The following is a 12539-nucleotide window of genomic DNA, read 5'->3' as shown; positions in this document are numbered from 1 at the left end:
AAGGGGAGAAACACGTGACCACATAGAGGAAAAAAGAGGAATTAAATTTGGCAAAAATCCCGGTATTGAGCCAATACATAAATGAAGTCATAAATTAAAAATTAACTAATCTAACTAATGGAGCTAAGAGGAAGTAAATACGCTTTGATGTACATTAGCTTTTCTTGGAAGGTCTACCTCTCCCATCAATAAAAGCCTTGCAACCCCTATGACCACAAACCCAATGTGGTATTAAGAACTGTCACTTCCATTTCCTTTGTTTAAGCTGTCTGGCAAGCAGTGAGGCACTGCTGGCTATGTAACAACCTATTTATCCCACAGCCAGAATCTCATCCTAATATGCTGTATTTCATGCTTTAGAATTGGCTGCAGACTATGGATAGACTGTATCCATCCATATCAATCAGTTTAACGCTATGTCTATTGTAAATACTGGGAGCCAAAGGACAAAGCAAGCTGTAAGTGTGACCTTCCCCTGTGTCATCACGTCAAAAGGTCAAGTGTAAATCCTGGGATGTTTGCAGCTGAGTGGTGAAGAGAAGTGGGTTGGCAGTCCCAACACCGCACCCATTGATTGAATGGATACTGTCATGTCTGATGCCCACGATTTTTGAGGCTCTTATAACACTGCCTAGATGTAGATCTGAGAGAAGCAGTAAGGCCTGGAAGGGGTGTTTGGTAGGTAGAAATTCAATCTGGCAGAAAGATTTGGAGCAGACTTCATTGTAGAGCAGAAGTCAATAGGTGCTAACAAGTCGATGATGGGCAGAACCAGGCTGTCAAGGCCAGTGGTGGTGTCTCCACTTCTCAGTCTTTGGATGAGTGCTTCTCAGGAAATGGGTCTTTAGTTGGGTCCACGGTACAGGATTCAATACAAAGGCAAATAGGAGAGACTTGAAGACTTGTGCAAGGGGTGCCAGAGCATGCTGCCTGGTGCTTTCTTCAGGCTGTATGTTCTGCAAATGAGAGCATTCTGTCTGTGAGATCAGCAAACTTGCTGAGGGTGGTCACTATCCCCTCATCAAGGTCATTGATGAAGATGTTGAACAAGACTGGACCCAGCACAGACCCCTGGGGGACACCGCTAGTCACAGGCTTCCAGCCAGACACCGCACCGCCAACAACAACCCTCTGCACTCTGCCAGTCAGCCAATTCTCGATCCACTTCACCGTCCACTCATCTATCCCATACTTCCTCAGCTTTGTTAGAAGGATGTCATGGGGGACCGTATCAAAAGCCTTACTGAAATCAAGGTAGACTACATCTACCGCTCTCCCCCCGTCCACCCAGCGAGTGACATCTTCATAAAAGGCCACCAGGTTGGTCGAGCACGACCTCCCCTTGGTGAACCCATGCTGAGTACTCCTGATAACCTCCTTTTCTCCCAGTTGTCTGGAGATGGCATCTAGCACAAGCTGTTCCATCACCTTCCCTGGGACAGAGGTGAGGCTGACTGGCCTATAATTACCCAGGTCATCATTTTGTGTTGTAACAGCTGTGCATGGCCATCCAGAGCATGACTTGTCTTTCATGTCACTATTGTCACTGCTGAAACACACCACCCACCACCTCACTGCACTCACATCCACTGTTCAAGTCTTCATTAACATTCAGCAGGCGTCAAAGAATGTAAGTGGGTGTGCCTTTTCCTCACAGAGGAATTCAATTACACACCTTGGCTTTGTCTCTGCTCATGGTCACTCCCAGCCCCTGCTCTTCTTGAGGTATCTCCCACAGGAAGTTGCTGTTCCCCAGCTGCATAGGATTCCCACATGCTGAAGCTCAACAAACATTTCTCCAGTAGAGCTCAAAACACTGGGGGTCTCATGGATGGACGCTCCCATGGCTATCCCATGCTCCTGCAGCATGTTCCATGGGCTGTGTCTCCTTCAGGACACATCCACTGCTGCACCATGGGCTCCTCCATGGCTGCAGGTGCAGATCTGCTCCGTGAAGTGCCCATGGGCTGCAGGGTGATGGCCTGCTCCTCCATGGACCTCTCCTGGGCTACAGGGATCTATCTGCTGCTCTGTGCCTGGAGCACCTCCTGCCTTCCTTCTGTGCTGACCTGGCTGCCTGCAGGACTGTTCTCATTTCTCTCCCAGTTCCTGTTGTGCAGCAGTTTTTCCCATTTCTTAACTCTACATCCCCAGAGACACATCCAGAATTGTTCATGGCTCAGTTCTGGCAGCAGCAGGTAACTTCTGGAGCAACTGGAGCTGGCTCTGACCTGACATGGGGCAGTTGCTGATTCTGCTTTCAAAGTCTGAGCCATACTGGGCTGTAAAGCCTCTCCCGTGGCAGTTAGCAGCAGGGCTGTTCCTGCCAAAAGGCAGTTTGTCCCCTGCAAGCCAGCTGATGGTAAGTCTGAGTTCACATGGGGAGTCATTTATTACATCTTTTATACTTCTACTTGTGCTCTGTGTTCACTCCTTTCAAACCAGATAACACAAATCTGGTGCTGGTGATGAGCTTGGGTGGGTTAAGCTCATACTTCATCTGATGTCTAGCACCTCCTTGCCATGAGTTAATTCAACGTTTCTTTGTTCCCTTTATCTCTGTTTGTGTGACTTTTCATTATCACTGGAGATCTGTGAGGGTCAGAGACCAGCAGGCCTCAGCTTGTCGTGTTGGGACTTTGGTCATCCCACAAAGTGCAGGGACCCACGCCATAGCATAACCAGGTATTCTACCCTTTGAGGGCACCCCAAAGGTATCTTCTCAGTGGGCTGTGCCATCCCTTGTCTATGCAGTGCCTGCCAGTGTAGCATCCCATTGATCAAGGTGGGATCTATATATATATTTATACTGGAGGATTGTACTGGAGGAATGATGCAGGTAGAAGCACAGCCAAGATGAACGCTGAGAATCCCACAATGTGCCTTGAAAAATGTGTTGAGAAGGGCAGAATGCTCCCACCCTGCATGCTAGGACTCAGAGTTTCTCCATGCAGAATGAAGTATATCCCCGAGGAGCCTGCAGCCCCTTTGCAATGTATTGAAGAAATATACAGTTCTCACCTTGAGATGTTTTACTCAATCCAGGAGGATGAATGACCTTTGGAACCCATTTTGTGTTGCTGCAGCAGCTCAGTTTTATTGCTGGTCCTTCTCTGTGGTACAGAACTGGTGTTGGCTATTTATGGGAAGGTGTTGGGTTTTTTTAGAGAGTATTTTGTTGGTTGGTTGGGGTTTTTGTTTGTTTGTTTGTTTTTAGGTTTGATTGCATTAACTATTTCTGTAGCCCTAAATACTTAAATCATTGCTGCCATCCTGAAACACAGGATCTGGACCTGGCCAAACAAGAACCTGATCTTTAAAATCACCCCTTACTACAATCACAGGTAATTTCCCAATCCTATGCTTAAAAGACAAAACGTAGACCTTGGTTTGAGGGCAATGTTTAACTCTTCTCTTATCTGCTCTTAGCCTGGCCAAATACAGAACAACTGACTTCTTTGCTTACCCTGGAGCATGAGGCTGATCCCACTGTCAATCACTGGCACTTTGAAAGGGCTCCAACTGCTGCCCCTGTGTGAGCTGCAGGCAGGCCTGGTCTGCAATGTAATGGGATCATTCAGGACTGGTTGAGTGATGCCCTATCATCTCTACAGACTATGGGTGCAGACAGAAGGTTGGAGTGATGTGCAGCTTCCAAGCTGGTCATGAAGACATTAAAACGTTGGGAGGAGTACTAGCAACCAGCTCTACTGAGCACTGGACTGCACAAGAAAGTACCAGATGGGTTGGAACAGCTGCAAGCAGGAGGGAAAACTTGTCCCCTGAAGTGAGGACATCACCAGGGACATGTAGGAGAGTAAACAGCAGAAGCAGGAAATAATATGCCTTTTCTTTTGACAGCTTGCAACCCAGACAAGCACTGGCAATGAAGAGCAGTTGGGCTGGGTCCTTCTCCAGCTGGCTGGCATGGCTCTAAGGGCATTCTGAGGGCCCTGCATGAGCCCAGAGTTGGGATTTACAGCCCATGGGAAGGAGGGCCGGGTGGGAACTGTGAGTCTGCATTTCTCTTCTGGGAAATGCACTGCAGCCCACACCAACATGAGCCGAGCAATACTGGACAAGGTTCTGCTCTCTGTGGTGTTTAACTTGCAGAATCAAACCTTCACTTGGAGAATTTTCCCACTGGAATGTAAAGGTTATCTATTTTCTCAGCACAATTAAAATAAGTGCCGGCATGTGGACTGTTTATTTAATTGAGTGTACATACATCACTTTCTGAGTAGAGGAGCAATGAAGGCAGAGTTCCAGATTGCCTCTCGTACCCCTAGGAGTCTTGGACAAAACTCAGATCTCATCTATTTCAGAAGCTGTCAGTAATGCACGCTGGCATGACATGCCACCATTCTGCTGCTGAGTGTAAGATCAGATGTGGTGGATTCACAGCCACCTCTGTGAGAAGAATTTGTTGTTTGTGAAGGATATGGTGACTTGAACTGTGAAGACTGTGGCTGGAGCAATGCATGGGCTCTGAAACAAAACAGTAAAAACCTGTGGTGGGAGGTGTCCCAGCCTAGAGCAGGGGCTTGGAGCTAGATGATCTAAGGAGTCCCTTCCAACCCAAACCATTCTATGATTCTATGATCAAGTTTTGCATATTTGCAAACCCCTCCATTTCTGACGAATTTCTCACTTAATACTCAGATGACATTGTAATTTCTAGGCCTTTAAAGGCGTGTGTGGCAACACAGGTAGATTTCCTAATGGCTGCACAGCCTCGCTGTTAGCAGGGCAGTGTGTGGCACAGGGGCTGTGTGAGCTGTTATATCAAGTCTGGAACGAGGACATCAAAATGATGCCAAGCACTGCATCCTCCAGTAACTGCTGCCTGATGCTGGTATCCTGCCAGCCAGGCCTCCTTCCAGGGAACTCACCCAGAGCCAAGGCAGGAAAGCAAATTCTCCACAGGATGAAATTTTTGCAGAGAGATCTCTATGCTCAACTCGCAGATGTCACGTTGTCTTATCAAAATCCATTTACCTGTGAGAAAAATGTCTCGCTGTGCATCCGAGCGCTGTAAGCCTCATGTTGTAACCTGTGTTGTGGTCACCCCCGCTTCTACCACCTTGCATCTTTCTGTCTTCACTCAGTTTGCAGCAATGTCTTTGTCACTGCAGCTAGAAGCAGGAGTAAGCTGGGGCTGGTTAGTGGGGTCCCTGTGCTAATTGTCTGATCTTCTGAAACTCATTCAAGAATCGAGGGTCCAGAGAGGAGATATTACTTTATTCTGCATAGGGAAATCCCCACAAATCAAATGTGCTGAGTCTTCACACTGGCTTCTATTTAAAGTCAAATATGTTCAGAATGCACCTATCTAATACGTATGTCACACTACCTATTACATATTCATAAGATTACATAAGTAGAAGGTTACATAAATAGATTTGAATGTTCTGCACTTGCATGGGGGTCTTTGGTGGTTACCTAGGGAGTGTCCCACTCACTTTATCCATATCTGGACACAGGGACACAGGCTTTCTAAGGACACCTTGTCTTTTCTAATTGGTTTCTGCCTTGGATTTGTGCCCCCACCTCAAGGATGCCTGTTCTTGTTGCTCTTATTTATTGAAGTCTTGAAGTCGTGAAGAGGAACACCCAGTATGTTTATCATAGATAAGCAGAACTTAAAGCAGAACTTTAACCTTGAGCAAATGCCTCAGCCAGACAAACACATCAAATAATCAGTTCTGAGGCACCGGCTGTAAGTTACTGGGTGTCCCAGCCAAGGATTATCTGTGCTTCAAGGCAGGGACTAGGACTTCTGTCTGCTAAGCATCTATCATGCCACACAAACAGAAGTAGAAAGGAGCAGACTGAACTTCATCATTCTCTAGGCTCTGCCTGTGAGTCTGGTATGTGATATAAACTCTGATGTTTCCTCATCTTTCCCATCAGGTTTTTTGAATGGAAATTAATAATTATACAGGAAACCACTTTAAAGTAATTAACATTTGGCCTCTCATTCTTCCTTTATCTTCTGAGGACATCAGGATCAAAGCCATTGATGGGAAACAATGAGATTCCACTGATCCCAGTTGCTGACACCACAGCCCCGGGTGCCTTCATTCTGTCCCACAGCTCTCACATGTGCCACCAGGAGCTGGCATCTGCTCCTACAGAGGCAAGGAAGGAAGGACTGAACAGCAACACAGGGCAGGCTGCGGTGGCACTGGATTCAGCCCGACCAGTGTCCTGCTCAGATCGTGGTGTACATGACCAGACCATTTCATACCTGTTTCTGTCTCTTTCCCCTTTCCTCATTCCCTGTCTCCACCCTCTAAAAACGGAGGTTATGTAAAGTTCTCGCTTAAAGGATTTTTAGTCCAGTTTACTACCGTGGTTTTATGAGTAGGGATGAGGTATAATCAGAAATGTTCCTCTGTGCCAAGTCAGCTTTTATCTGGGATTCACTGTTGGGTGCAGATATCCATGCGTAATAAAGAGCCCCAAAGCAACCATATAGAGAACAATCTGGGTACTTTCCAGGGTTACATTTTGAAGATACATTGTGCGATTTGGTAGGCGGCCAAAACAAATGTGAGAAAATAACGTTTAGGGTCGGGCTGGGCGTACAGAGCTCCTGGCAGAACCTTCTGCAGTATTTTCCCGACACGGGTCCCCCCAAGGAGCCCCCCGAGGCTGCTGTGACCGCTCCGGGACCGCCTCAGCCCCCTCCCGCCGCTGCTGCCGCGGGTCCCGCCCGCCGGGAGGGGCGATCCCGGCCCGGCCCAGCACCGCCCCCGCGGAGCAGCGCGGCGAGAGACGCGGAGCGCGGAGCCCCGAGAGTCGCGGAGATGCTGAGCTCTCCCTGGGCGCGCTTCTATTCCAACAGCTGCTGCCTCTGCTGCCATGTCCGCACCGGCACCATCATCCTCGGCGTCTGGTACCTGGTAAGCGGCCCCGCCGTGCCTGCGTCCCCCCGGGGTGGGGGGGTTCTTCGGTCTCGTGGGTCGGCGCGGTTGCACTCCACCCGCTGGGTCTGGGGGTTGGGGGGGAAGCCCCGCTCCCCGTTACCAGCACCGTGGCTTCGGGTGAGCTCCGGTGCTTCCTCGCTGCTCCTTTTAACGCGCGCACAGGCTGGCGCTGATCCTCTGCTCTGGGAAATAAAATCAATGTGTATTTAGGACCGGGGTGGGGGCTGGGGGGGGGCAAGACTGTCGACACAGAGCACGGCAGGTTACAGGTTCTCAGGCAGGGGTCTCGGACAACGAGCCGAGTTCACATTTTCACCCCGAGCTGGGGGTGAGGGTGTGACATGCAGGCTTCTCTCCCTCCCAACCCCCCCGTCCCCAGCTCAGGCTGTGGTGCTGGGGATGGCTGTGGAGTCTGCCTGAAGTGTGCCCTGAATATCTGGTTCTGTCCTCTCTGGTTGCTGCTTCTTGAGGAATTCGGTGTCAGAGAAGTGCTGGTCGTTGGAGCTTCATCTGCCCGGCATTGAGCTGAATGCTGTGGGCATCAGGTGCCAGGAAAGCTATAGGAAGGGAGTGAGGAATTGACCCTTGGGACACAGTTTTAATGGGTCACCACCATCCATCCAAGCAATGGCTGGACACAGCTGTCTTGCCAGGAGAAGGCGCAGGAGAAGGCACACAGAGCCCACAGCTCTTCTCCCACCGCTGTAAATCTTTTCTCAATCCCTTGGGTAGCAATTCCAGGAAAGCCGCTTTCCTGGAGCCAGCCCTGCCGTAGTCGCAGTGTTTGCAAATGTGTCATGGCAATAAAGAGCCGGTTCATTGCTCTAGGTTACATAGATGTGCTTCAGCCTCTTTCTCCTTCCCTGTTTCTTGGTACAACACATCCATCTCCATCAGAAGCCAAGGCCACCCAGAGCTGTTTGCCGAGCGTCATTTTTCAAGTGGCTGCGGATGGAAGCAGATTAGGCCCAAGCTTGTTTGCTAACTACTGAAATTCCCTTCAGAAGGAAGTGAAAAGTTCAGGGCTGGCCTCCATTGTTGGACAGCTCATTAAATAAATTCAATTGGCTTAATTGAAAGGCTGGGTTGACATTCGAGTCCCAGAAATCATATAATATACCCTATGTCCTATAAGATGCATATTTCACTGTTTTAGAAAATGATACATCAGTTGAGCTATTCTTGCTTCTGATTAATAGCTTTATGAAATATCCACAGACTGCAGTATCTGTAGTAATTGTGGCATTGAAGATGCCCTTTTTGCCCAGCCACAACTGTTTCAATTAGTTTGACTAGGACCTGAAAGCCTTTGAGCGTTTCTTGCAGGATGCTTATTATTACTTTCTGCCTTCAGCTGAATGAAACTTCCACACATCAGCTCCATGAAGACAGGGACACTGATTTTTTTGCTAAAAATATTTGAGGAAGAGGGAATTAAGTGCATCCATTGGTCTTAGATACAAAGAAACGCCTGAGAGCTCTTTAGACTTTGTTCAGTACAGTGAACTAATGTTTAAAAGCCAGTGCCCCACTTTCACATACCATTTTCTGACAAATCCATTTTAAAATAGTCTTCCATAACTATCAGTTCCTGTTTACACCCCTTCCTGCTTTGCTTCTTCTTCTTTTACAGTTTTTTTCAGAGCAGGCATCTGAATGACTACAAACTGACATTAAACAGAAAACATCCCAGTGTACACATTGCTTTCTGCCCTTTTTCCTGTATCATAAAGATTTTCATTTTTAAGGTAGACTTTTATGAATAGAATTTGTGATGTATGTTGATAAGAAACACTAAACCTTTTTGCTAGGTTACCAGGTTAGGAGGTAAATAATGGGTAGTTCCGCAAGTAAATGCTGCTCTGGTAGCAAAGTCTGGTCTACAAAGTCGTACAAGAAACTATCAGTTTCCAGAAAATCAACTGATACCATACAAATAAAAATCAGTGCCAGCCCGGTGGTAATTTTTTTCTCTGCATTCATTTTGCTTGCATTACTCCAAACCACAAATGAGCTATGAGCATAAAGTCAGAAATTAAAACCCTTTGATTTTTCTCACCACACCAATATGTATTCTCTATGCTGTTTGCCACTATGCTTCCGGGACATTAATTCAGGAAAGGAATCCTCCTAGAGAAGAAAATGATTTCTTGTGGCCTTTTCACACCTTGCTACCTATGGAGTGTAATTCTTTTTGAGTCTCTGACTATCAACACAATGATTCAGTAGTGCAAGCATCAATAGTGCAAGAAAAAAACAGCAGCTTGTAATTTTTGGTGGACTTTTAACACAGTGTTTTCACACATACAGCAGATTTTGAGTTAGGATCATTTCAGGTGGTAGAATTTTATGTCTGAGTAAATGTGGAGGAAAACAGTTCATGCCTCTGGGATGATGTCTCAGCTCTTTGGTTTTAATTGGGATGCTACGAATAGTGGAGAGCAGGGAGAGCAGATGGAATCATCAGGGCTGTCTGGTCAGAGCACTTTCCATCATAGATGGGGGAAGGAGTACTGTGTGCATTTCTAACACATGCATCACAAACACATCACAAACACTACTAATGATCTCATACAGTATCAATAGTTAGGAAAGTATCAATAGTTAGGAAAGAAGTCTTTAACTTTGCTTTATACTAGAACATAGTGGATCTCTGGATACCAATGTTTCTATGATTACTGTATTTCAGTAGTTTCTTCTTGGTACAGCCATGGTCTTCTTGCTATCATGCCTAGACTAATATAATACAGCATTACATGATATTATACTGCACACCGTGCACCATACCATATATGTACTATTACAAAGCACTGAGTTACTTCAGCGTAAAACATACAATGTAAAGGATGGAGCAGCCAGGAGTCAGCCAGAGGGAAATTCCTGAGATCTATGTCTTGTAGGGCTGCAAGATACCCTGCACTTCAGGAAATGCTGTGTTGTACTGGGGAGAAGAACTTCAGATGTGCTGCAATATTGAATTTAAATACAAAGTTCATAAAGGCTGTTTGGAAGTAATATGTATTTCAGAATCTGGGGAACCAGTTCAGTTCAGATGGCTGTTATCTGTTTTTCATCCCATAACATGAACTTTATGCTTCTTAGTAACCTATCAAACATAAGGACAGAAGTAATTAAGCAGAAGACTTTGGGACACAAAAGTCTTAGAGGTGTCATATTCAGGGAAAGAAGGAAAATTAGAAAGTCACTTCCAGTCGCTTAGTTCTGATATAGATGTTTGTATCAGCATGCTGTTCAAAGCCTCTGAAATGAGGCTACTTCAGTTCTAAAGTCCCCCGGTACCGGTATCCAAGGTAGAGCTGTCATTCTTGTTAGCTCCATTTGATCCATTGCATATCAGTGAGTCAACGAATCCTTTGGCAACATCATTTATACACAGAGCATGTTGTCTTCCTGAGTGTATAGGCTCCACTTTCTTTACACGTGAAAAAGAATATATAAAAAAGAAGAAACAATATCAGATGCTTTGATAGTGTCACAGAAGAATTTTCCACTGGCTTAAGTATGTGTTCAGTTTGGGGCACGTCAGTACAGAAAGGTCATTGAGGTGCTGCAGCAGGTCCAAAGAAGGGCAACAAGGCTTGTGAAGAGCTTGGAGAATATACCCTATGAGGAGAGACTGAAGGAACTGGGGCTGTTTACTCTGGGGAAAAGGAGACTGAGGGAAGACATGATTGCTCCCTTTAAACACTTGAAAGGTGCTTACAGTGAGAGCAGGGTTGGTCTCTTCTCACTGGATACAGATGACAGGATGAGGAGAAATGGCCTCAAGTTGTGCCAGAGTAAGTTTAGTTTGGATATCTGGAAACACTTATTTACAGAAAAGGTTGTTAAGCACTGGAATAGGCCCCCCAGGGAGGTGGTTGAGTCACCATCTCTGGATGTACTTAAAAACCGTTTGGATGTGGTGCTCAGGGACATGATTTAGAAGAGGGTTGTTAGTTAGGGTAGAATGGTTAGGTTGTGGTTGGACTCGATGGTCTTTAAGGTCTTTTCCAATCTGAGCAATTTGATGATTCTGTGATTCTATGATGCACAGCAGTGGTGCTTTGTGCACACCTGTAAGAGATTATTCTTTTATACCACTGACTCAAAGCTTGCTGAAGGACACAGATGAACAAGTCCAAGCAAGTCCTGGGCAAGGGTTGAGAAATCCTGTCTGAAGAACACTGATGGACAAGTTCTGAGCAAGGGTTAAAAAATCCTTTGTCTGAGGGCCACAGATGGACAAGGCCAGGGGCAACAACAGTGGGATAAGCTGCAGCTTAATGGCCCTGAAGTGGTCTTTTGTGTGGACTTATCTCAAGGAAGATGGCCATCTCGGGCCACTCACATGACACTTGCTCAAGCACCCAGGGATGTCAAATAGGCAGGGGAAAAGGAGGATAAAAGAGGGATCAACAACTATGAGGATAGGTGTCTGCTATCAGATCCCTCACTACAGAAGTTTTGCTTGCTGACAGACCCTCTTGGACCTGCTACCTGAATTCTGCTTCCTCCCTCTTGGACTTACCCTGCGTCTTCTTCATTCTACATGCTTGCTGCCCAAGGCTGGCCACACTGCTGCTGCTCTCCCCTTCTGCCCTTTTGCCTCGGACCATTGGAACATCTCACACCAGGACTGCTGCTGGATCCTGGTGGTGACTGTCCCCGCTTTATGCAATTCTTGCCTCTTTCTATCTTTTCTATCACCTGCCTTCCCTTCCCCATCACCCTAAATTGTCCATCCTCACCTTCTCCATCTCCCTGATTAAGATTTGTAATAAACTGGTCAGACCAACATTTGAATCGTTGCTTCTTAATCTCACTCTGGGTATACATATACCAAAAAACCTCTTCTCCCTCCTATAAATTGAATCGAGACAGCACCCAATGTCTCCACTGACACCATCAGGGACAACAGCAATTATATTCATTCGACTTGTGGAAGGGAAAGATGAGACATTTAGGGGGAAAAAAATCGAAGAAGGGTAAAAAGAAAACGAAAACAAACAACTTTGAAGGAAGGAGATGCCTTTGGTGCTGTGCAGCAGATTGGGGCGGCTCGGACCCCGGGGCTGCCTCGGGAGCTGTCCAGCACCACAGGAGCTGAACCGCTGCTCCGCACTGACTCCGGGGCCCTGCGAGGGAGCCTAAAAATAACATCTAATGGAAAAGCAAGAACCTTTTATAACTGCGAGTTATTCAGATTGCTGAAGCACCCTCTGAAGGACATGTGGGAAGAATATAAATAGAGCAAGCCTAGGTTTTTAGCCAGGGTGGCTTCGACGTTTGAGCTTCTATTTGTGGAAGGCTCAGGATGGATTGTTAGTTGTGATGTTTCAGTGCTGGACTTTTTTTCTTTGAGCACACAGCTTAATGGTTTCTGTCTGCATTCTAGTTTTCTAATAAAGGGATTGCATCCTAATGGATGAAATAATGTACTGATAGTAAACTTTTTATTCTGAAAGTCAAAAGAAAAGTACTGCTTACCATGCCCTCATTGTGCAATGGGTTTACAGGTTGAACATTCTGCTGAGATCATTAGAGCATGCTTGATCTGATGTAAAAAATAGAAAAATAAAAAAATTAAGGTACATATTTTGTGAC

The 12539-nt window shown here is 46.3% G+C and overlaps 1 protein-coding gene across 1 annotated transcript in view; it reads left to right on the top strand.

Annotated features, from left to right (window-relative positions):
• The first annotated feature begins 6722 nt into the window (after nucleotides 1-6722).
• LAPTM4B (lysosomal protein transmembrane 4 beta) overlaps nucleotides 6723-12539 on the top strand; it is a 61690-nt gene continuing 55873 nt past the window's right edge. Inside the window, exon 1 of the mRNA XM_072330168.1 lies at nucleotides 6723-6908. Coding sequence (XP_072186269.1) covers nucleotides 6813-6908 — 96 coding nt within the window. The 5' untranslated portion in view covers nucleotides 6723-6812. The remainder of the gene's footprint in view (nucleotides 6909-12539) is intronic.

This window comes from Excalfactoria chinensis, chromosome 2 (assembly GCF_039878825.1).
Source record: "Excalfactoria chinensis isolate bCotChi1 chromosome 2, bCotChi1.hap2, whole genome shotgun sequence".
NCBI classification, from domain to species: Eukaryota; Metazoa; Chordata; class Aves; order Galliformes; family Phasianidae; genus Excalfactoria; species Excalfactoria chinensis.
This window is presented reverse-complemented; position numbering and strand designations above follow the sequence as displayed.